At 40.7% G+C, this 21,547-nt stretch overlaps 1 protein-coding gene across 1 annotated transcript; it reads right to left on the bottom strand.

Moving 5' to 3' along the window:
- Positions 1-773: 773 nt before the first annotated feature.
- LOC308371746 (uncharacterized protein) lies at positions 774-20,225 on the bottom strand (the record flags this gene model as incomplete). Its single annotated transcript, XM_080846733.1, has 11 exons — positions 774-1,111; positions 1,445-1,723; positions 1,850-2,110; positions 4,393-4,469; positions 16,769-16,958; positions 17,288-17,305; positions 17,434-17,520; positions 17,703-17,984; positions 18,323-18,601; positions 18,743-19,003; positions 20,180-20,225. 11 exons carry the CDS (start codon positions 20,223-20,225, stop codon positions 774-776), a joined length of 2,118 nt encoding a protein of 705 aa, XP_080702859.1.
- Between the last annotated feature and the right edge of the window lie 1,322 nt (positions 20,226-21,547).

Here is a 21,547-nt window from a genome sequence, read left to right on the forward strand (position 1 = left end):
GCCACAGAACCAGTAGGTGCCATGGGGTTGACGAGGGGCCTGGCGATGTCTGCGGTTTCAGCGGCAACAGAATATGTGACAGACTCTGATGAAGAAATAAACATATGAAAAGATGTGATTCACACTAAGAACTAAAATTCTCAGTCCGACAAATCCACACTTTCCTTTCTCTTTTCATCTCTGCTTTCACTAAAAATTGACAAGCACTTCTCTTATAATCAGATAGACATTTGCATTAAAAAGACAAAGGTGGGCACTTATTTGTACATATAAAAGTCAATACATAAAAGCAAGGCATCACATTTTCTTCGGATTATAAACATCTCAAGTTTAAATATCCGAAAGTAGCAAATACACAAAGACCAGTGTCTAGAAGTATTTCAGATTATTACAAGGTGTGACAAATGTACTCACGTTCTGCCTTCTTGTTGACTGCCAAGACAAAAAGATGGAGAATATTTACATTAACACACTGAAGCATCATCAATGACAGAAAGCAGACACGGATCATTTTACATAATTGTGGAAATTGCATAAATGATGACATAAAGGCAACTCACGTTTCCTCATTATCATAACCACGCCAAATCACCACTCCAATAATGAGAGCAGCAATCAAACATCCAATAATAATGCCTACAGTGTTTCCTATAGGGGAAAACACCCGTCAGATATAACAAAATCATTCTTACACAAAAAAAATATATGCTATGATTGTATAATAGTACAATTATACATAATAGTATAGTATATGAGAAGGCTATGAGTTTTTTTTATACAACAGTTCTCTGTAGCTGATGAGTTATATCTGGTCCCTGAACAATCTTACCGTCTTCCTCAGTCAGGGTGATGAGTGTTGGTACTCCACTTATGTGTTCCACCTCACAGGTGTACTGACTTCTCTTTCTCTCCTCAGGTGACACTGTGAGCTCAGCTCTCTTCTGGAAGGTTCCATCCCCATTGGGCAGCGTCTCTCCCACATCCACACCCTTCTGCATCCCTTCTCCATCTCTCTTCCAGGTCATGTTTACTGTTTCTGGATAGAACCCTGTGGCGTGGCACACCACCGTAGAAGATGTCTTCTTCTGGATCAGAGACACTTTAGGAGAGTCTGAAGGAAGAAGGGAAGGAGATTAAGATAAAAAAGAAAACAATATAAAGACATAGCAGACATGAACAATGGAGGCAGTTATGCATTGTCAAGTACGAAGAGAAGAGGCTCATGTATTAACTTTCCGCACATCAAGTAATGTCTTCTTTAATTTTTAGCATGAAAAGTAATGTCTTTGGCCCCCCAAATAAACAATCTCAATTAGACTCATGTATGTCAAAATCAACACATGGCAAAACCTTTAAACATGATGTTCTGTCATGAGGTCCTACACCACCACAGGAATGCAGCCTGCTGTAGGGCCTCTGCTGTTATCAGTGCTAGCTGCCGTACCTTTCCTTCTGAGAGTACTGTTCCCGTACTCAACATACTTCTTCAGCCAATCACGGCAATCTTGGGTGAAGTACCGTTCCCTGCTATTAAAAATGAACTCTAAGGTGTTCCATTGGTTTTTGGTCAGGACTGCTTGTGATTTCACAGCCACCCATCTATTGTTGTTTAGATCCAGTGAGATGAAGTCCTCTCCATCATAACCATACTCCTCATAGCCACTGGTGATGTTACTCTCATCATTCCACACACAGCCATACCTTCTCTGAAAAACATGCACTCCTGATAGACAAAAGTAAATAAGCAAAAGTAAGTTTATTTAAAGTGTAATGTTTATATACATGAATGCATGTCTGGTACAGTTACATAAAAACATCAGTCTCACCCAGACATGATCAGTAAACTCACCCTCAGTCTGGTGAAAGCGTTCTTTTAAAATCCCCATGTCCTCCTTGAGGGCCCTCTCAGCCTTTAATGCCAGCACGGTTTCTGAGTCCCAGTACTCCTGATCCAGATGCTCCATCATCCATGGCTGCCTGGGAACCAGATTTTGTGTGTTGCTGTCATACTGACTGATGACCAGACCATCAACCATTCCAACTGCTACAAACTCTGGGAAGCTTGAGATTCCTGATGTGGCCGTGTAGAAGTACTGCAGGTAATGGATCACTGAAAGGAACAGATCAAAGAGAGATGACACTAAATTATCGGGAAAACTGCAAGATGAAGGAATGCAGTGGAGTGAGAAGTTATATCTCCATCTTGATACAAATGGTTGATGCAATTAAAGCTTAACCCCGTAGGCTACCCCCTACCAAAGTATCAAAAAATAACACATTATGAGGCTTATCATTCAAAATTAATAATAATGACTGATAAAGTTCTCAAAAAGAAAAAGTCTTCAGACCCTCACCTAAACACATTTTAATGAGGTAAAACACTAAATGTTTACTTTATTAATACACAGGAAACAAAATGGCTCATTTACTGCCTCCCATTATGGCACTTCCTATATGTTTTTCTTTTAGATCTAGATCACTGTGGATGCTGGAGTTCTAAAGGTAATTTTTTTCGTTCATATAATCGTGTGCCCACAAGGGGGTGCCATTTCATGCAAAAAATTCGAACGGAAATGAACGATCGCAAGTCATAGTGTCAGACTTTTACAGCCGAGGTCCGAGTCACACAGGCGGGCTGTCAACTCTGCGGACAACAAACTAGTGGCCAACCTGTAGTAGTAGTAGTAGTACTGTACATCGTTAATAGTTTGTCTACTTTGGCTAACTTTGATATCGATAGCTATGAAAGATATAAATGTCCATAATCATAGGCTACTGAATATTTGGAGCAATATTTTTGTGCACAAGTTTAGTTTAAAGACTAAGAAGAATTCGATAGAATTCCCCTTTGAACGTTAACATCAAATATACGGCAAATAAACAGATACAAACAGCCTGCATTGCTCTCTTTTAACTGAACCAATATGTAGAAAAGATGATTTAGTCTAACATTAGGCCTAATCCTAATGGTGTTACCCTAGTCACCGTCGCTTCAAAATCTGTGTCGAAAACGTGCAGGCGAGAGGAGTCCCGCCCACATGATTCGCCAAATGACAGGCCAACTTGTAGTAGTAGGCTACTGTAGGCTATATCGTTGATATAGTTAGTCTACTTTGGCCTACTTTGATATCGCTAGCTATGAAAGATATAAATGTCCATATCAGGCGCGCTGGAACCTCTTTCATGCCGGGGGTGCTGTGACGTGCCCCCCCCCACAATAATTGTAAACACAAATAAATAATTTTGAATAATATAGTAATATGAAATAAAAGCCCGCCAACACAAGCGGTGCTAATTATAAGCATAAAACAATGTGTTTTGGTTCAGCCCTGTAGCCTACACCATGAGTCATCAGCAGCCAGCCCCCGGACCAATTCTGGCCCGCCAGCGCTTTTTGGGGACAAAGGAAGTTTCTTAATGATGTAGCAATCTGTGTTCGAAAGAAAAAGGGAGTTTCTTTTGTGGTTGATGCAACAATCTGTCTTTATTCCAGTAAAGTGCGCAATCTTTTTTCCAGTAAAGTGAGCAATATTTATTCACGTAAAGTGCAGTAACGAAGCACGTTAAACATACCCCGGATTCAGCGTGCAGCTTGCAGATCTGAATAGGTCCAGACGACAACTTTTTCATGCCCCCCCCCAGGAATTACTCTTTGAAATGTTACCATACATTGTCCCCCCCTACAAAAATGGGATCATCACTTACAAGTATTGCCTATCGCCAATGAGAATCTAAACATGTAAACAGATCGAAAAAAATAAATGATCAACAACAACAAAACATACAATACGATCGATTATGTGGCATGTTCCAGATCTCGGCATAAATTATAAACGTCATTAACATTCACAACTCCTGTGAATCCACAATAAAGAATTTGAAAGTTTGGTCTTATTGCTAGTCATTGCGACAGTAATGCGTGGGTGGAAAGTAGAAGAAGGTGCTGCAGCATCTCCATCTTCTAACTAGTCGCATTTTTGCCAAAATACGTTTTTCTTCATCAGTTACAGTACCAACTTCAGCACACACACGTGAACCTCATATAGCAAGATCTCCATGTATGCCTGTGATAACTAAAAACTAGCAAACCCATTTGTTTAACATTTATTTTCTTCCCCAACGCAAAAATATGTATTAAACCGTTTAAATATATATTTAATACATAATAATGAGTAAGAGCTTATTTATTTTTCCGGGCCTGGAGCTATAGGGGGAGCTGCAGCGCCCTCGGCACCCCCCTTCCCGCGCCACTGGTCCATATTCATACTGAATATTTGGAGCAATGTTTTTGTCCACAAGTTTAGTTTAAAGAAGAAGAAGAATTCGATAACTTTCCTCTATGCACCAGATTTGGATCAAACGTTAACAGCAAATGAACGGATACAAACTCACCGGCAAATGATAAAGGTAGACAGACAAGAATCAAAACAGCCTGCATTGCTCTTGTAATGGTTGTAGGTGAAGAAAGGCTACACGGTAGTGATGTTACAAATGAACCCGAGGCTTCGGAGCTTGTGTCGCGAAAATGAAGCACTACCTCACCGGAGCGCGTATCGAGGCTTGTATCGTTTTGCCGAGATGACGTCACCGACGACGTCTGAAGCCTCATTTGAATCAAGTGCTTCACCAAGTGGTTCGTTAGTTCACCTTTCTCGGCACGCTTCGACTATACGACGGCCCAAAACTCATCTTGTATTCGTGGTAGTTATTGTCAGTGGTTGGAGAATAAGCGACAGTTGGAGATTTAGATTGTTTGGTGTTGTTGGTAGTATAGAATATTTGAGATAGAGTTATAGAGCCAGTTAGAAAGAGAAAGAACTTGATCCAGTTGCTCAAAGCACTTTCTCCCCCTTTTCAGTGCCCTGCACTGACCAGTTGTCCAGAAGCACTTATTGGTTTTACCAAAGTACTGACCAGTATTCCAAAAGCACTTTCACTCTGTTCTAACGGCATAGAGAGTAAAGATAATTTACAGGCTTTTTTTTTAATGTAGCTAAAGCACCGTTTAAAATTCGCTTTGGTCAGGACTCGAAACTAAATAGTCCCACGTGTTAGCCGACGTCGCTTACCGTTGTGCCACCATGTAATCCTTAATTTACAGATCGAACTATTATTAGAACAAAGAATACAAAAATAAAGCCTTTATTGTACTTGTATTCGCCTACTATGAAATTTGAATTAATGGAGAAACGTTTTCTTCCACCATACGTTTGTGTGCATGTTATTTTAGCAGGCCTTGCGCACCAAAACAAATTTAACAAATTCACTGTCCCGAGAAAATCTTTCTTACACCGTATTTTTATTGACCTGCAAGTGTCACTAGAGAGCGAACGACGCTTCGAGTAGTGAACCTTTTTTCAACACGTCTGGCTGGAAAGCTATGGAGTTAGATTTGTCTCAAAAATAACTGCAAATGCACAGAGGGTGATTTACAAATATGCCTTGAGTTGCACACGTGTTTTGCAATCCACAAATACAAATTTCCGATTTGTAACTTGTGTATTGGTTTTTACAAATATATGTGTATTTGTAAATATATCATTTTACATTTGTAAAACAAAAAGCCATTTGTGAAACTGAAAATTCAGTTTGTGAAAAAAAAAGCCATTTGTGAAACTGAAAATTCTGTTTGTGAATCGTGTCTCAGCATTTGTGCATCAACAATCACACGTTCGTATTTTTGAGACATTCGTTCCGCAATTTTGAGACATTCTTTCCACAAATACACAAACTCGTGAGCTTGTGATTCACGAGCACCATCCAGCAGATGGCGCTGTTGTTCACTGATATATCTTTAGCTCGACTTAAGTGGGCTTTCATTTCTGCGGGGAAACCTTCGAAATCATGGCCGGACAAGAAGAGCAGCCACCTTCCTGTGTGAGTACAAAGAATTTTCCAACGAATTTTCCTTGTCTTTTATTAAGATACATCTAGTATCATTATTAATCAATCAATCTTACATATTTCAGTAGAGGTGGTGTCTAGATAACGTTAAGTCTACTATTATGTTGTGCTTCGAGACTAACATTTGAATCGCTAACGCTTGGGTGTAACACATAGGAGTGACAGAGTAACTAACCGTTTAGAGTAGCCCACTTCAGCTTCAATAGCTAAATCTATTTTCATGGACGCGTACTTACTGTTAATATTTCATGAACGTAGCGGAAACCTGTTAGCTCACGTTAGATGGTATTTGGTTGATATGCTTTGATCATTTGGTGGGAATGCTTTAACTTTCCTAGCTTGCTAGATATCCTAGCTAACATAGCGTTGCTTGCTGGTGAACGTTAGTTAAACATCTCCCTTAGTTGAGTCATTAAGCAGAGAAGTAATGTAATGTTCATTAACGTTTTTTTATTCAGTTGTCAGTGAGCCATGGTAAATGAGTAGTGGTTTGTTTTGGAGGATAAGACTCATGTACCATTAAAGTTAGCCTTTTATCTAACATTGAAATACTGATAGCAAGGTGGTAGATGTCATTTTTTTAAGTTAATGTTAGCTAATGAGTTACCTTGCCAGATACAATATATATAAGCCAAGATAAAAGTTTTCAAGAGTACAGCTGTCATTTGGGAGGGCTTCCTGTCATTCATTATAACAAAGAAACTGTTTTTAAGTCTGCTGGTTGCACAGACATGTACCAGTTGGCAACCAAGAGAACAGCTGGTGTGTGTGTGTGTGTGTGTGTGTGGTGTAGTGTGGTTTGTGATCTTGTGTGCCTTTCTTGGGCATCTTTGCTGTTAAATGTGCTGTATGGCAGATAGGTTCTAGCCTGTAATATCTTGTACCACCTCCACCACTCTGCTTTTCATGATACTCCTGTGACTCTTAATTGTCAATGTTTTGTTGTGTTGCAGACGGGATATGTTGAAGAAGAGGCTGACTTTGCAGAGACTGTCTACAGATACACTCGTGGACATGCTACGTTATTATGGAATCAGATCAATGCCATAAATATTTTGTAATCTGTAATATAGATTTTGTATATGTAACATAGATTTAGTATCTGTGAAACCATCTACACTTTCAAAACCTATCTTCACCATCTTCACTTTCAAAATGTATTTACAGATACAGATTTCAAATACGAAATGTATCTACACTTTCAAAAACTATCTACACTTTCAAAAACTATTTACACTTTCAAAAACTATCTTCACTTTCAAAATCTATTTGCAGATACGGATTTCAGTTACGCATTACGGATAGGGATACGGATTTCTGTTACGAATTACAAAATCTTTTTGGCACTGTCCTTACTGCCTTTCTAAATAGCCAATCAGCGCTTTTGGCAGATTTTCTAAAGCGCCAATCAACACATTGTATCCTCTACTGACTAGCCAATCAGCGCTAGCTTGCTGGCAACTGCTGCTGGCCCGCTCATTATTCAATAGCTATAATCTAAATCTGCCACCGCTCTGCCTAGGGAGAGATCTGGGGTCTCCCCCGCACGGTTTGAATACAATTCGATGTACAAACACCGTGGGGGAAGTTAAACAAGCATGCCTTATGTCTGGCCCAAAGGGCTGATGAACACCTGTACTATTTAGTTAATCTTAGGCTCTGGCGATTCAGAGATCGCTTGGCTGCAGAACGCATTGTAACGAAATTGGTCTCATATATCTCTTCCACTGAGACGCTAGAAAACTTGCTTCCACACAAAATACACAATAAAACGTTTTCAAGGACTTCAGAAAAGGGTTACAAATAGCCTACCCCAAAGTGCCATGAAAAGAAACGAAAATGACATTACAAGGTGGTTTTGAAATCAGGCTGGTCATTATCCAGCTGTTGAGGATGCATATACACTTAATGGTATACCCCCACCATCACTTTGCATGTGTCTGGAGAACAAGACAATAGCAGTCTGTCTGCTAAATGTTCTCATCGTGATAATGGGTCATATGAATACTGTTCATTGTTAACTTAATTAAATGTGAATAGGAGATCGGTCACGAAAATGCTAACGTTAGCTTTCGTTAGCTACCAAAGCAGATCCTAATATCTTCCATACAACGACAGGTGTAACGAAGTGTGGAGTGAAAACCACTGACTATGATTGTGCGTTTTACAATGACTTTATTAACAACTCAAAATATAGGACTTCTTACTTGTGCCATTTCTCGGTCTCTGATCCATGACTGCTGCATACACCGTTTCACTCAACTTTCCCAGTTACCAGCAAGCTAGCGCCGCTGATTGGCTAGTCAGTACAGGATACAATGTGTTGATTGGCGCTTTAGAAAATCTGCCAAAGGCGCTGATTGGCTCTTTAGAAAGGAAATAAAGACAGTGCCAAAAAGATTTTGTAATTCGTAACAGAAATCCGTAACTCGTACTTCAAATCCGTATCCGTATCCGTATCCGTAATGCGTAACTGAAATCCGTAACTGAAATCCATATCTGCAGATAGATTTTGAAAGTGAAGATAGTTTTTGTAAGTGTAGATAGTTTTTGAAAGTGTAGATACATTTCGTATTTGAAATCCGTATCTGTAAATAGATTTTGAAAGTGTAGATACATTTCGTATTTTAAATTCGTATCTGTAGATAGGTTTTGAAAGTGTAGATGGTTTCACAGATACAAAATCTATATTACAGATTACAAAATATTTATGGCATTGATCTGATTCCATACGTTATCCATCAGGAAACCATACAGTCAAGGGAGTTGAGCCAGACAGACAGCGAGACTGAAAAGGGACAACTAAGTGCCAAACAACACAAGAGAATGCAAGGACACTATATACAGCAGTGTTGTTCTTAAAAAGACATCTTAGTGGCAAACTGTTGTTCCCCTTGCACTAAACAATCTAGTTAGCTGAATTATAGGCGCCAATGAGGAGCCAACACTGGATCATTATGTCAACATTGCTGATGACTTGCATTTGAAAGTTTTCTGTTTGTCAAGACATTGTGTACCTTGATTCCAAGGGCTGTAAGCAGACGAAGTAAGGGCTGAGTGGCCTTAATCGGTTATTCCTTTTTTCTGTTTTGTACACTTTTATGTATCATATTTCATATTTTTCATAAAGATTGTTTTTATGGTTCATCAGTGTTGTTTTCATTTGTGGAAGAATGAATGAATGAACGAACGAGCAAACAAATGGTCATTGGTGTAAGTGCAATAACTGCCTTTTATTGATACAAAGAAGGAGGTTTATTTGTCACATAAATAGAAATACTAACATAAAGCATGAAGTGAAATTTCGTTTGGTGTTAAGCTTTTTCTGTGCGAGTTTGAAGAAAGAAAGATCAATAAATATTTTTCATGAATAGTAAGAGGGAATATAAAGTGAAGTGTGTACAGTCCATGTGCAAGTGTGAAAGAAAGTGTAATTGCAGTTTATGAAGTAATTTGTGTTCAGGATACAGAATGCTTGAGGAAAGTAGCTCGTCCTCATTCTCTGTTCTGATCTTGTAGCAACAGAGACTTTTGCCTGACCTCAGTATTTCTAAAAGTCCCTGTTCAGGATGTTAGGAGTCCTTTACAATACTTTGGGCCCTGGTACATAGTCTTCTCTTGTAGGTCTCCTGCAGAATAGGGAGAGATGCTCTGATGGTGCGGTACTGCAGTTACAGCCTTTACAGTTCCCATACCAAGTGATGATGCTGTCAGGACACTATTCACAGCTTCCTCAGCTGACGTACGAAGTACAGTCTTTGCCTTGATTTATTCAGTGTGTGCTGGGTGTTCAGTTTTTACAGTCCATGTTAAATCGTCAGTAAGGTGTATTCCCAGGTTTGTCAAACTTGATCTAAATGACTTAACATAAACATGACATTATCGTATATTTTGCCGCATTGTTCTTCTTGGACGCGGCAATGTTTACAGCACTATTTAGAATCAATTTAGTCCACTTTTGAGGATGTTCGGTTGTTTTCCTCTCTATCAGTAATGTTGAATCTAACCACGGGCGCAGTGTAGATTAGAACGATCCCTTGTCGAACCTTGCCACCATTCGCGACCAAGATCCTATTACGCTCTGAAGAAACTAGTTCTGAATAAAATAAAGCAGATGGTAGTATTGACTGAAAATTCAGCGATGAACTTTTTTTTGGTATGTTAGCACGACTCGTTCTTTTTTATTAGCTAAAGATTGTGTAGATGCCAGACATTGGAGCGGGTTGAAACGAAACAGGGTTCACCTTATGGCCTAAAAGGCGAGGTAAAGATACATCAGTGAACAACAGCGCCATCTGCTGGATGGTGCTTGTGAATCAAGAGCTCACGAGTTTGTGGATGTGTGTGGATTTGCGGAACGAATGTCTCAAAAATACGAACGTGTGATTGTTGATTCACAAATGCTGAGTCACGATTCACAAACAAAATGTTCAGTTTCACAAATGGCTTTTTTTTTCACAAACTGAATTTTCAGTTTTACAAATGGCTTTTTGTTTTACAAATGTAAAATGATATATTTACAAATACACATATATTTCTAAAAACCAATACACAAGTTACAAATAGGAAATTTTTATTTGTGGATTGCAAAACACGTGTGCAACTCAAGGCATATTTGTAGATCACCCTCTGTGCATTTGCAGTTATTTTTGAGACAAATCTAACTCCATAGAAAGCTTCGAGGGTTCATGAAGCTTCATTTCGCCATCACTACTACACGGAGACTGAGAGAAGGTACGTCTATTTTCCGTTTACCTACAAATCGGAATGTCGGAATGGCCCAAGCAGGTACCGTAAAATACCGTAATTACCTTAATACTATGGCCAACATTACCGTAGAACATGTAAACTACTACACTCCTCCCTCCTAGATTAAAATCTAGAAAGCCAGAATACATACTTCATTGCATAAGTCCTTCCTTAAACTACATATAGAGGGTTTAAATAACAGTAACATACCTTAAACTTCATAAACATAGCAGTAAGCAGTCTGAACAAAATTACTGACTTAATAAGCCATTATCTCTACGTGAACATTTAGAGATTCAGTCTTTCTGATGCTGTTCACTGTCTTTCAGGATAGCAACGCTCAAGTTGAGCTTTCGGAGGTACATCAGCAGTTGTATCTTCTTGCTCCATGCACGAAAGTGATCCACATGCACCTTGACTTGGCGTTGAGCTACAGTATTTGCACTACATAGGTCAGAGGTCCTTTTCGTTGCAGAATTTCCCCTGGAATCCACAGTTTCTTAGCATGTCTGAACTCTCCAACTAACACCCTCTCTCCCAGATTAAACATCTGGAGAGGCTTTGCGCGCTTGTCATGATTCTGTTGTAGCTGATGCTTGGCCACCACTTCGGACACCACCACTCCGGCTTCAGTAATGAAAGGCGAGTGCGTGGTTGTCTTTTCAGGAACAATTCAGCCGGGGTGCGTTCAGTGACTGTGTGAGGAGTGTTTCGATATGTGAATAGGAATAGAGCAGGCCGTAGATGGGGTGACACAGACTGTGCTTCCAGTCGTGTCCAGACTTTCTTGAAAGTCTGTAGTGCTCATTCCGCTGCTCCTTTTGACGCAGGATGGTATGGTGGTGTGAGAATATGGCGTACTCCGTAACCGCTGCTCACGACACCACCGCCACACCTACCTTGGCAGAAGCTGGCTGCTGCCTTGTGTGAGCATAAGGGTCGTCAGTACTTAATTGTAATTGACTACTTTTCAAGATGGCTCGAGATCTTGGAACTGCCAAAGACAAACTCAGAAACAGACAAACAAAAGCTGAAAAGCATCTTTGTACGTTACGGAACACCAGAAGAGTTAATTACCGATAACGGTGAATTGTGCACAGCCGAACTGTTCAGATGCTTTGCAGCAGAGTATGATTTCCAATATGTGACTTCAAGTCCTCTTTTTCCACAATCCAACGGCATGGCTGAACGTGCTGTAAAGATGGCAAAATGGATCTTGAAACAAAATTACCCCCACTTGGCACTTTTAAGTTACCGTTCAACTCCAACAGAACCAACAAGAGAGTGTCTTGCTAGGTTCACACCCTAACAACTTGGTGTCAGGAAAATAAACTCTCTCAACACCAGTAAAACGAAGAAGATGATTGTGGACTTTAGGAGACGGCAGGGGGTGGAGCATACACCCCTACACATCAACGGATCTGAAGTGGAAAAGGTCAGCTGCTTCAAGTTCCTCGGGATCAACATCAGCAATGATCTCACCTGGTCTGCCCACACTGACAAGGTGGTCAAAGCTGCCCGGAAACGTTTCTTCTTCCTGAGGAGACTCAGGCAGTTTGGCATGAATCCAGACATCCTCACCAACTTCTATAGATGCACTATAGAAAGCATCTTGACTGGTTGCATCTCAGTGTGGTTTGGAAGCTGCACAGCCATGGACCGTAAGGCCCTACGCAGTGTGGTCAGATCCGCTGAGTTCATCATCGGCAGGAAACTCCCATCCCTTCAGGACATCTACCTCACAAGATGCCTCCGAAGAGCTGGCAGGATCCTAAAAGACTGTCATCACCCATCCTTCAAACTGTTCACCCTGCTGCCTTCTGGTAGGCGGTTCCGAAGTATCCAGTCTCGCACCCGCAGACTGGAGAACAGTTTCTAACCTAAGGCCATCAGACTCCTAAATGAACAATAATGCAGCTCCTCACTTTACACTCGCCACTTTACTCTTCATTGGCTCACTTTTACTGCTGTTTGCACTACTTTTTCAGTCCAGCTCATGTTCAGTCATGAATGTTGTTTATCTGTTTAGTATCTGTTTAGTATGTGTATTTATGTTTAGTATCTATATTGTATATTTATTGTTTATCTAGTAGGTCTACTACCCAGTCTCTTCATATGTTTATCTTATGTTCAGTACTTATTGTTATGTTATATCATGTTGGAGTACTTATATGTTTTTATGTTTATATGTTATGTTATGTTATGTCTTGTTAGGTTATGGTAGTGTGGTATGGTGTCCTGTCCTAAGCATTTCAGTGCCCAGTCAAACTCTGTTGTTCTGTGTATCTGACAATAAAAGACTTGACTTGACTTGACTTGAGTAGGCTGTTGATTGGTCGAGAGATCCGCACAACATTTCCAGTCCTGAAAGAGGACCTGCGGCCAGTGTCGCCTGACCTGGAAACCATCAAAAGAAATGATGCAAAAGCAAAGAAGTGCTATGAAAGGTATCATTTATCAGAATAACTACATAAAAGGGGAATAGATCAAGAAATAAAGTCAAGAAACAAAGCATCAACACGATTCAAATTGGATTATCAGGCTTCTGCTGTGAGGTTGCGACAAGTAGCCTACCTGACCTAGTAGGCTAGGCTACTGTATTTCATCATCCAACTGGTAATACTACAATGCCAGTAGAAAATATATGGGAACCTAATTTCAGTTGGCATTCGCCAGACCAGGTGGTTGTACTTGTATCAAACAGGAAATTGTATCAAATGATCGCAGGGCTCTCAAGTTTTGAAGATGGGCAAGAGTGACATATCCCCCCCGGCCACGCCACGCCCCGCCCCGCCTCTGCCGTAAGCCCACAATCCAGCTCCCCCCCATGCCCTTAATAAATATTTGTTGTAGCCATCCACTGACAAACACCATGTTCCCTACTGCTATTGGGAATAAACCATACAGAAAAGCATCTACGGACAAGTCTACTGTGACAACAGTTGATATACTACTGGCATGAAAAAAACCTTCCAGGCCGATAATATTCAAACTGCTGCTATGGAATCGGTGGCAATACTGCACAAATTAATATTCTGATTCTGTAGCCGATGCCAATAATAAAATAAGCCTACTTTGGCTATTTGTATATGTAGGAGCCATTGGGGTTTATGGTTTAACCTTGTTTGGGATACTAGATGACGCTCTACCTTAATTGGGCTCACACAGTATAGGTGGAAAACTAGTCATGTAGTGAAGTAGACAGACACAGTTGTATCACACATGCAGTCAGACAACATAAACTATGGGAATCATCAGTATTTACTGGACGCAAAACTGAGGTGATTGTCTACACATCAAAATTCTGACCTTTGTCATGCACAGAAAGTGATTCACACTTTCATTAAACCTGGACTGGACTATGAAAAACACTGAAAACATTGAATTTGTGAGTCTTTCATTGGCCACCTCTTTGTCGCGCTCTCTCGTACTTGCTTCAAGCGCTACACCATCATCCTAGTCCCTAAGAAACATTCCATCACTGGACTAAATGACTACAGGCCCGTCGCCCTGACGTCTGTGGTCATGAAATCCTTTGAAAGACTGGTGTTGACCCATCTGAAGGGCATCACAGGCCCCCTGCTGGACCCTCCATTCAGTGGATGATGCAGTCAACATGGGGCTGCACTACATCCTGCAACACCTTGACTCCCCAGGGACCTATGCAAGGAAGCTGTTTGTAGACTTCAGCTTGGCTTTTTAACACCATCATCCCAGAAGTCCTCCTCACCAAACTCACCCGGCTCACTGTGCTCTCCTCGGCCTGTCAGTGGATTTCAAACTTCCTAATAGACAGGAATCAGCAGTTGAGGCTGGGTGAAATTACATCCAGCACCCTGTCAGTCAGCACTGGTCCACCTCAGGGATGCGTGCTCTCGCCGCTGCTCAGAATCAGAATCAGAAACAGATTTATTGTCAAGTAGGTGTAAGCCTACCTGAAATTTGCTCTGGTCTATGTGTGCATACAGTAAACATAAAAACATAAAAAACATACATACACACACAGTAAGTACTACACATAACATAAAACATAGAAACACACTAAGTACTACACATAACAAAAGTACTACAGATATAACACAGTATGGAACCTATGTATTGATGAGTGTATATACAAAAGTGTAGTATACAAAAGTAAAGTGAGAGGTCAAATGCAAAAAAAATGCAGGGCAGGAGTGAAAAAGTGAGTGTGCATTGGGCAACGTAAAGAAGTGAAATGTAAGTTAACATAACTAAGACTTGGGGTGAGGGGGCGGGACAAGAGTCCAAGACAGGTGGGGATCCCGGGCCTTGTTAATAAGGCCAGCTGCAGCTGGGAAAAAGCTGTTGAAAAATGTGTTGCTCTTCTCCCTCTACACTAATGACTGCACCACAGGAGAACCATGTGTTCAACTCCTGAAATTTGCACTTCTTGCTCTCTCCACTTCTTTGCACTATTTGTTGTGTTAACAGTTAACAGCTCCTGTATATAGCCATTCCTCCCTGTAGATTTCTTAGACCATTGTGCTGTATATTTTGTATATACACTGAGAGCCACTTAACCCGGAGTCAACTGCCTTGTTTGTGCAAACTTACTTGGCCAATAAACATGATTCTGATTCGGAAATGAATGCTGGCTCTCTGTTGATGTGACGAACAAAATTATACTGTAGTGTAGAGGGGATTGTGTGCTTCCCTGCATGTGTGTGTGTGGTGATGTAAATGGTCCAATGATGCAGTGTGAGTGTTAATACGCAGAGTGAGTACTTTAATTTAATATTTTTGCTGTTATACACCCATACGCTCTGTGGATTGGTTGCTAACAGAGAGAGCTAGACCAAAGCTCCGCCATCCGTATGCTCACACCCTCCAAAAAAAGACAGGACTTAAATGTTTAATCACTGTGTTATGTAGAGAATTATAAGTCTGTGGCTTCAATATGAATGCGGAAAAGACACAAGCCCCAGACAGGGATCTGATTAGGTGAAGTGCACTGGTGATGACGTGATACGATTTGATCATACAATGGCTGGATCATGCAATGAGTTAATATTCATGGATACATTTGCAATATCCAGTTCAACAGCACTGCACTGAAAGAATGGAAGTAGACCCTTTTCAGGTGATTATAAAATAAAAAAATAATTTAACGTACAGCTTAAGAAGAAAATATGTAAGGCATAAAGCAGAAAGTCTATTTAATCCATTGGACTTAAAGCTATGAGTAATTTGCAAGCATATGTAGCATTTCTGACAACATAATAGAAACGGGTTTGTACCACACACCTTTATTCAGTCAAACCATCTTTAACCTTAAAATGGCTTACAAAATGCACTTCACAATTTCACAGGGAAAAAAAATACAAAATATGAGACTGAATATATTCAGTAGCAAAGGACTGAACGAACGCTTTTTACCTGAGTTTGTAATCAAAAATTATTTCACAACTTAAAAGGAAAGTAGCTAAGCCCATACCAGAAATGCATTGGACCGTAGTTTATGTAAGACATACTGTATGTAACATTAACAGTACCACAAATCTTTATTCAGTAAAACCATCTTATGCCTTAAAATGACGTACAAGGGAGAGAACAGTCAAGCTACGAGCAATAGAGACCAAGTGTAACAATAAATACTACTTTACATAGAAATAGAAAAACAGAATAGAAAATAAGAAGTGCAGGAATGCTGTAAGTGCAAGTTAAGAACTAGTCGAAGTGTCAGTTAGGAAGGGAGGTACTCTCTGAAGAGTTGGGTCTTCAAAAGCTTCTTAAAAGGTAGAGAGGGATGCCCCTGCTCTGGTAGTGCTAGGCAGTGCGTTCCATTAACGTGGAACTACAAATGAGAATAGTCTGGATTGCTGTATTTGAACAGACGGCAGTGCCAAACGACCCTCACCAGACGAGTGCAGCATCCTGGGTGTAACATTTGCCCTTACAAGAGCAGTTAGGTAGGTGGGAGCAGAACCAGCAATCACTCTGTAGTCACTCAGGGTGATGGGGGTGGGTGGGGCAGGGTTCTTTCTTTTTTTCGGGACAGGGTTGATGGTCGAGGTTTTGAAGCAGGCTGGTACGTGGCATGTCTCCAGTGAGGAGGTAAAAATGTCTGTGAACACTGGAGACAGCTGATCAGCACATTGCTTCAGGATGGATGGAGAGACAAAGTCTGGCCTGGTTGCTTTGCGGGGGTTCCGTCTCCTGAAGAGTCTGTTGACCTCGATATTGCTCTGTCGATACGTGAGCCACAGAACCAGTAGGTGCCATGGGGTTGACGAGGGGCCTGGCGATGTCTGCGGTTTCAGCGGCAACAGAATATGTGACAGACTCTGATGAAGAAATAAACATATGAAAAGATGTGATTCACACTAAGAACTAAAATTCTCAGTCCGACAAATCCACACTTTCCTTTCTCTTTTCATCTCTGCTTTCACTTAAAATTGACAAGCACTTCTCTTATGATCAGATAGACATTTGCATTAAAAAGACAAAGGTGGGCACTTATTTGTACATATAAAAGTCAATACATAAAAGCAAGGCATCACATTTTCTTCGGATTATAAACATCTCAAGTTTAAATATCCGAAAGTAGCAAATACACAAAGACCAGTGTCTAGAAGTATTTCAGATTATTACAAGGTGTGACAAATGTACTCACGTTCTGCCTTCTTGTTGACTGCCAAGACAAAAAGATGGAGAATATTTACATTAACACACTGAAGCATCATCAATGACAGAAAGCAGACACGGATCATTTTACATAATTGTGGAAATTGCATAAATGATGACATAAAGGCAACTCACGTTTCCTCATTATCATAACCACGCCAATCACCACTCCAATAATGAGAGCAGCAATCAAACATCCAATAATAATGCCTACAGTGTTTCCTATAGGGGAAAACACCCGTCAGATATAACAAAATCATTCTTACACAAAAAAAATATATGCTATGATTGTATAATAGTACAATTATACATAATAGTATAGTATATGAGAAGGCTATGAGTTTTTTTTTATACAACAGTTCTCTGTAGCTGATGAGTTATATCTGGTCCCTGAACAATCTTACCGTCTTCCTCAGTCAGGGTGATGAGTGTTGGTACTCCACTTATGGGTTCCACCTCACAGGTGTACTGACTTCTCTTTCTCTCCTCAGGTGACACTGTGAGCTCAGCTCTCTTCTGGAAGGTTCCATCCCCATTGGGCAGCGTCTCTCCCACATCCACACCCTTCTGCATCCCTTCTCCATCTCTCTTCCAGGTCATGTTTACTGTTTCTGGATAGAACCCTGTGGCGTGGCACACCACCGTAGAAGATGTCTTCTTCTGGCTCAGAGACACTTTAGGAGAGTCTGAAGGAAGAAGGGAAGGAGATTAAGATAAAAAAGAAAACAATTTAAAGACATAGCAGACATGAACAATGAAGGCAGTTATGCATTGTCAAGTACGAAGAGAAGAGGCTCATGTATTAACTTTCCGCATATCAAGTAATGTCTTCTTTAATTTTTAGCATGAAAAGTAATGTCTTTGGCCCCCCAAATAAACAATCTCAATTAGACTCATGTATGTCAAAATCAACACATGGCAAGACCTTTAAACATGATGTTTTTTCATGAGGTCCTACACCACCACAGGAATGCAGCCTGCTGTAGGGCCTCTGCTGTTATCAGTGTTGTGTGAGCTGCCGTACCTTTCCTTCTGAGAGAACTGCTCCCATACTCAACATACTTCTTCAGCCAATCACGGCAATCTTGGGTGAAGTACCGTTCCCTGCTATTAAAAATGAACTCTAAGGTGTTCCATTGGTTTTTGGTCAGGACTGCTTGTGATTTCACAGCCACCCATCTATTGTTGTTTAGATCCAGTGAGATGAAGTCCTCTCCATCATAACCATACTCCTCATAGCCACTGGTGATGTTACTCTCATCATTCCACACACAGCCATACCTTCTCTGAAAAACATGCACTCCTGATAGACAAAAGTAAATAAGCAAAAGTAAGTTTATTTAAAGTGTAATGTTTATATACATGAATGCATGTCTGGTACAGTTACATAAAAACATCATCTTTAGTCCAGACAGTCTCACCCAGACATGATCAGTAAACTCACCCTCAGTCTGGTGAAAGCGTTCTTTTAAAATCCCCATGTCCTCCTTGAGGGCCCTCTCAGCCTTTAATGCCAGCACGGTTTCTGAGTCCCAGTACTCCTGATCCAGATGCTCCATCATCCATGGCTGCCTGGGAACCAGATTTTGTGTGTTGCTGTCATACTGACTGATGACCAGACCATCAACCATTCCAACTGCTACAAACTCTGGGAAGCTTGAGATTCCTGATGTGGCCGTGTAGAAGTACTGCAGGGAATGGGTCACTGAAAGGAACAGATCAAAGAGAGACGACACTAAATTATCGGGAAAACGGCAAGATGAAGGAATGCAGTGGAGTGAGAAGTTATATCTCCATCTTGATACACATGGTTGATGCAATTAAAGCTTAACCCCGTAGGCTACCCCCTACCAAAGTATCAAAAAATAACACATTATGAGGCTTATCATTCAAAATTAATAATAATGACTGATAAAGTTCTCAAAAAGAAAAAGTCTTCAGACCCTCACCTAAACACATTTTAATGAGGCAAAACACTAAATGTTTACTTTATTAATACACAGGAAACAAAATGGCTCATTTACTGCTTCCCATTATGGCACTTCCTATATGTTTTTCTTTTAGATCTAGATCACTGTGGATGCTGGAGTTCTAAAGGTAATTTTTTTTGTTCATATAATCGTGTGCCCACAAGGGGGTGCCATTTCATGCAAAAAATTCGAACGGAAATGAACGATCGCAAGTCATAGTGTCAGACTTTTACAGCCGAGGTCCGAGTCACACAGGCGGGCTGTCAACTCTGCGGACAACAAACTAGTGGCCAACCTGTAGTAGTAGTAGTAGTACTGTACATCGTTTATAGTTTGTCTACTTTGGCTAACTTTGATATCGATAGCTATGAAAGATATAAATGTCCATAATCATAGGCTACTGAATATTTGGAGCAATATTTGTGTGCACAAGTTTAGTTTAAAGACTAAGAAGAATTCGATAGAATTCCCCTTTGAACGTTAACATCAAATATACGGCAAATAAACAGATACAAACAGCCTGCATTGCTCTCTTTTAACTGAACCAATATGTAGAAAAGATGATTTAGTCTAACATTAATCCTAATGGTGTTACCCTAGTCACCGTCGCTTCAAAATCTGTGTCGAAAACGTGCAGGCGAGAGGAGTCCCGCCCACATGATTCGCCAAATGACAGGCCAACTTGTAGTAGTAGGCTACTGTAGGCTATATCGTTGATATAGTTAGTCTACTTTGGCCTACTTTGATATCGCTAGCTATGAAAGATATAAATGTCCATATTCATACTGAATATTTGGAGCAATGTTTTTGTCCACAAGTTTAGTTTAAAGAAGAAGAAGAATTCGATAACTTTCCTCTATGCACCAGATTTGGATCAAACGTTAACAGCAAATGAACGGATACAAACTCACCGGCAAATGATAAAGGTAGACAGACAAGAATCAAAACAGCCTGCATTGCTCTTGTAATGGTTGTAGGTGAAGAAAGGCTACACGGAGACTGAGAGAAGGTACGTCTATTTTCCGTTTACCTACAAATCGGAATGCCGTTCTATTGTCGGAATGGCCCAAGCAGGTACCGTAAAATACCGTAATTACCTTAATACTATGGCCAACATTACCGTAGAACATGTAAACTACTACACTCCTCCCTCCTAGATTAAAATCTAGAAAGCCAGAATACATACTTCATTGCATAAGTCCTTCCTTAAACTACATATAGAGGGTTTAAATAACAGTAACATACCTTAAACTTCATAAACATAGCAGTAAGCAGTCTGAACATAATTACTGACTTAATAAGCCATTATCTCTACGTGAACATTTAGAGATTCAGTCTTTCTGATGCTGTTCACTGTCTTTCAGGATAGCAACGCTCAAGTTGAGCTTTCGGAGGTACATCAGCAGTTGTATCTTCTTGCTCCATGCACGAAAGTGATCCACATGCACCTTGACTTGGCGTTGACCTACAGTATTTGCACTACATAGGTCAGAGGTCCTTTTCGTTGCAGAATTTCCCCTGGAATCCACAGTTTCTTAGCATGTCTGAACTCTCCAACTAACACCCTCTCTCCCAGATTAAACATCTGGAGAGGTTTTGCGCGCTTGTCATGATTCTGTTGTAGCTGATGCTTGGCCACCACTTCGGACACCACCACTCCGGCTTCAGTAATGAAAGGCGAGTGCGTGGTTGTCTTTTCAGGAACAATTCAGCCGGGGTGCGTTCAGTGACTGTGTGAGGAGTGTTTCGATATGTGAATAGGAATAGAGCAGGCCGTAGATGGGGTGACACAGACTGTGCTTCCAGTCGTGTCCAGACTTTCTTGAAAGTCTGTAGTGCTCATTCCGCTGCTCCTTTTGACGCAGGATGGTATGGTGGTGTGAGAATATGGCGTACTCCGTAACCGCTGCTCACGACACCACCGCCACACCTACCTTGGCAGAAGCTGCTGCCTTGTGTGAGCATAAGGGTCGTCAGTACTTAATTGTAATTGACTACTTTTCAAGATGGCTCGAGATCTTGGAACTGCCAAAGACAAACTCAGAAACAGACAAACAAAAGCTGAAAAGCATCTTTGTACGTTACGGAACACCAGAAGAGTTAATTACCGATAACGGTGAATTGTGCACAGCCGAACTGTTCAGATGCTTTGCAGCAGAGTATGATTTCCAATATGTGACTTCAAGTCCTCTTTTTCCACAATCCAACGGCATGGCTGAACGTGCTGTAAAGATGGCAAAATGGATCTTGAAACAAAATTACCCCCACTTGGCAATTTT

The sequence above is a fragment of the Sprattus sprattus genome (assembly GCF_963457725.1).
Source record: "Sprattus sprattus genome assembly, chromosome: 10".
NCBI classification, from domain to species: domain Eukaryota; kingdom Metazoa; phylum Chordata; class Actinopteri; order Clupeiformes; family Clupeidae; genus Sprattus; species Sprattus sprattus.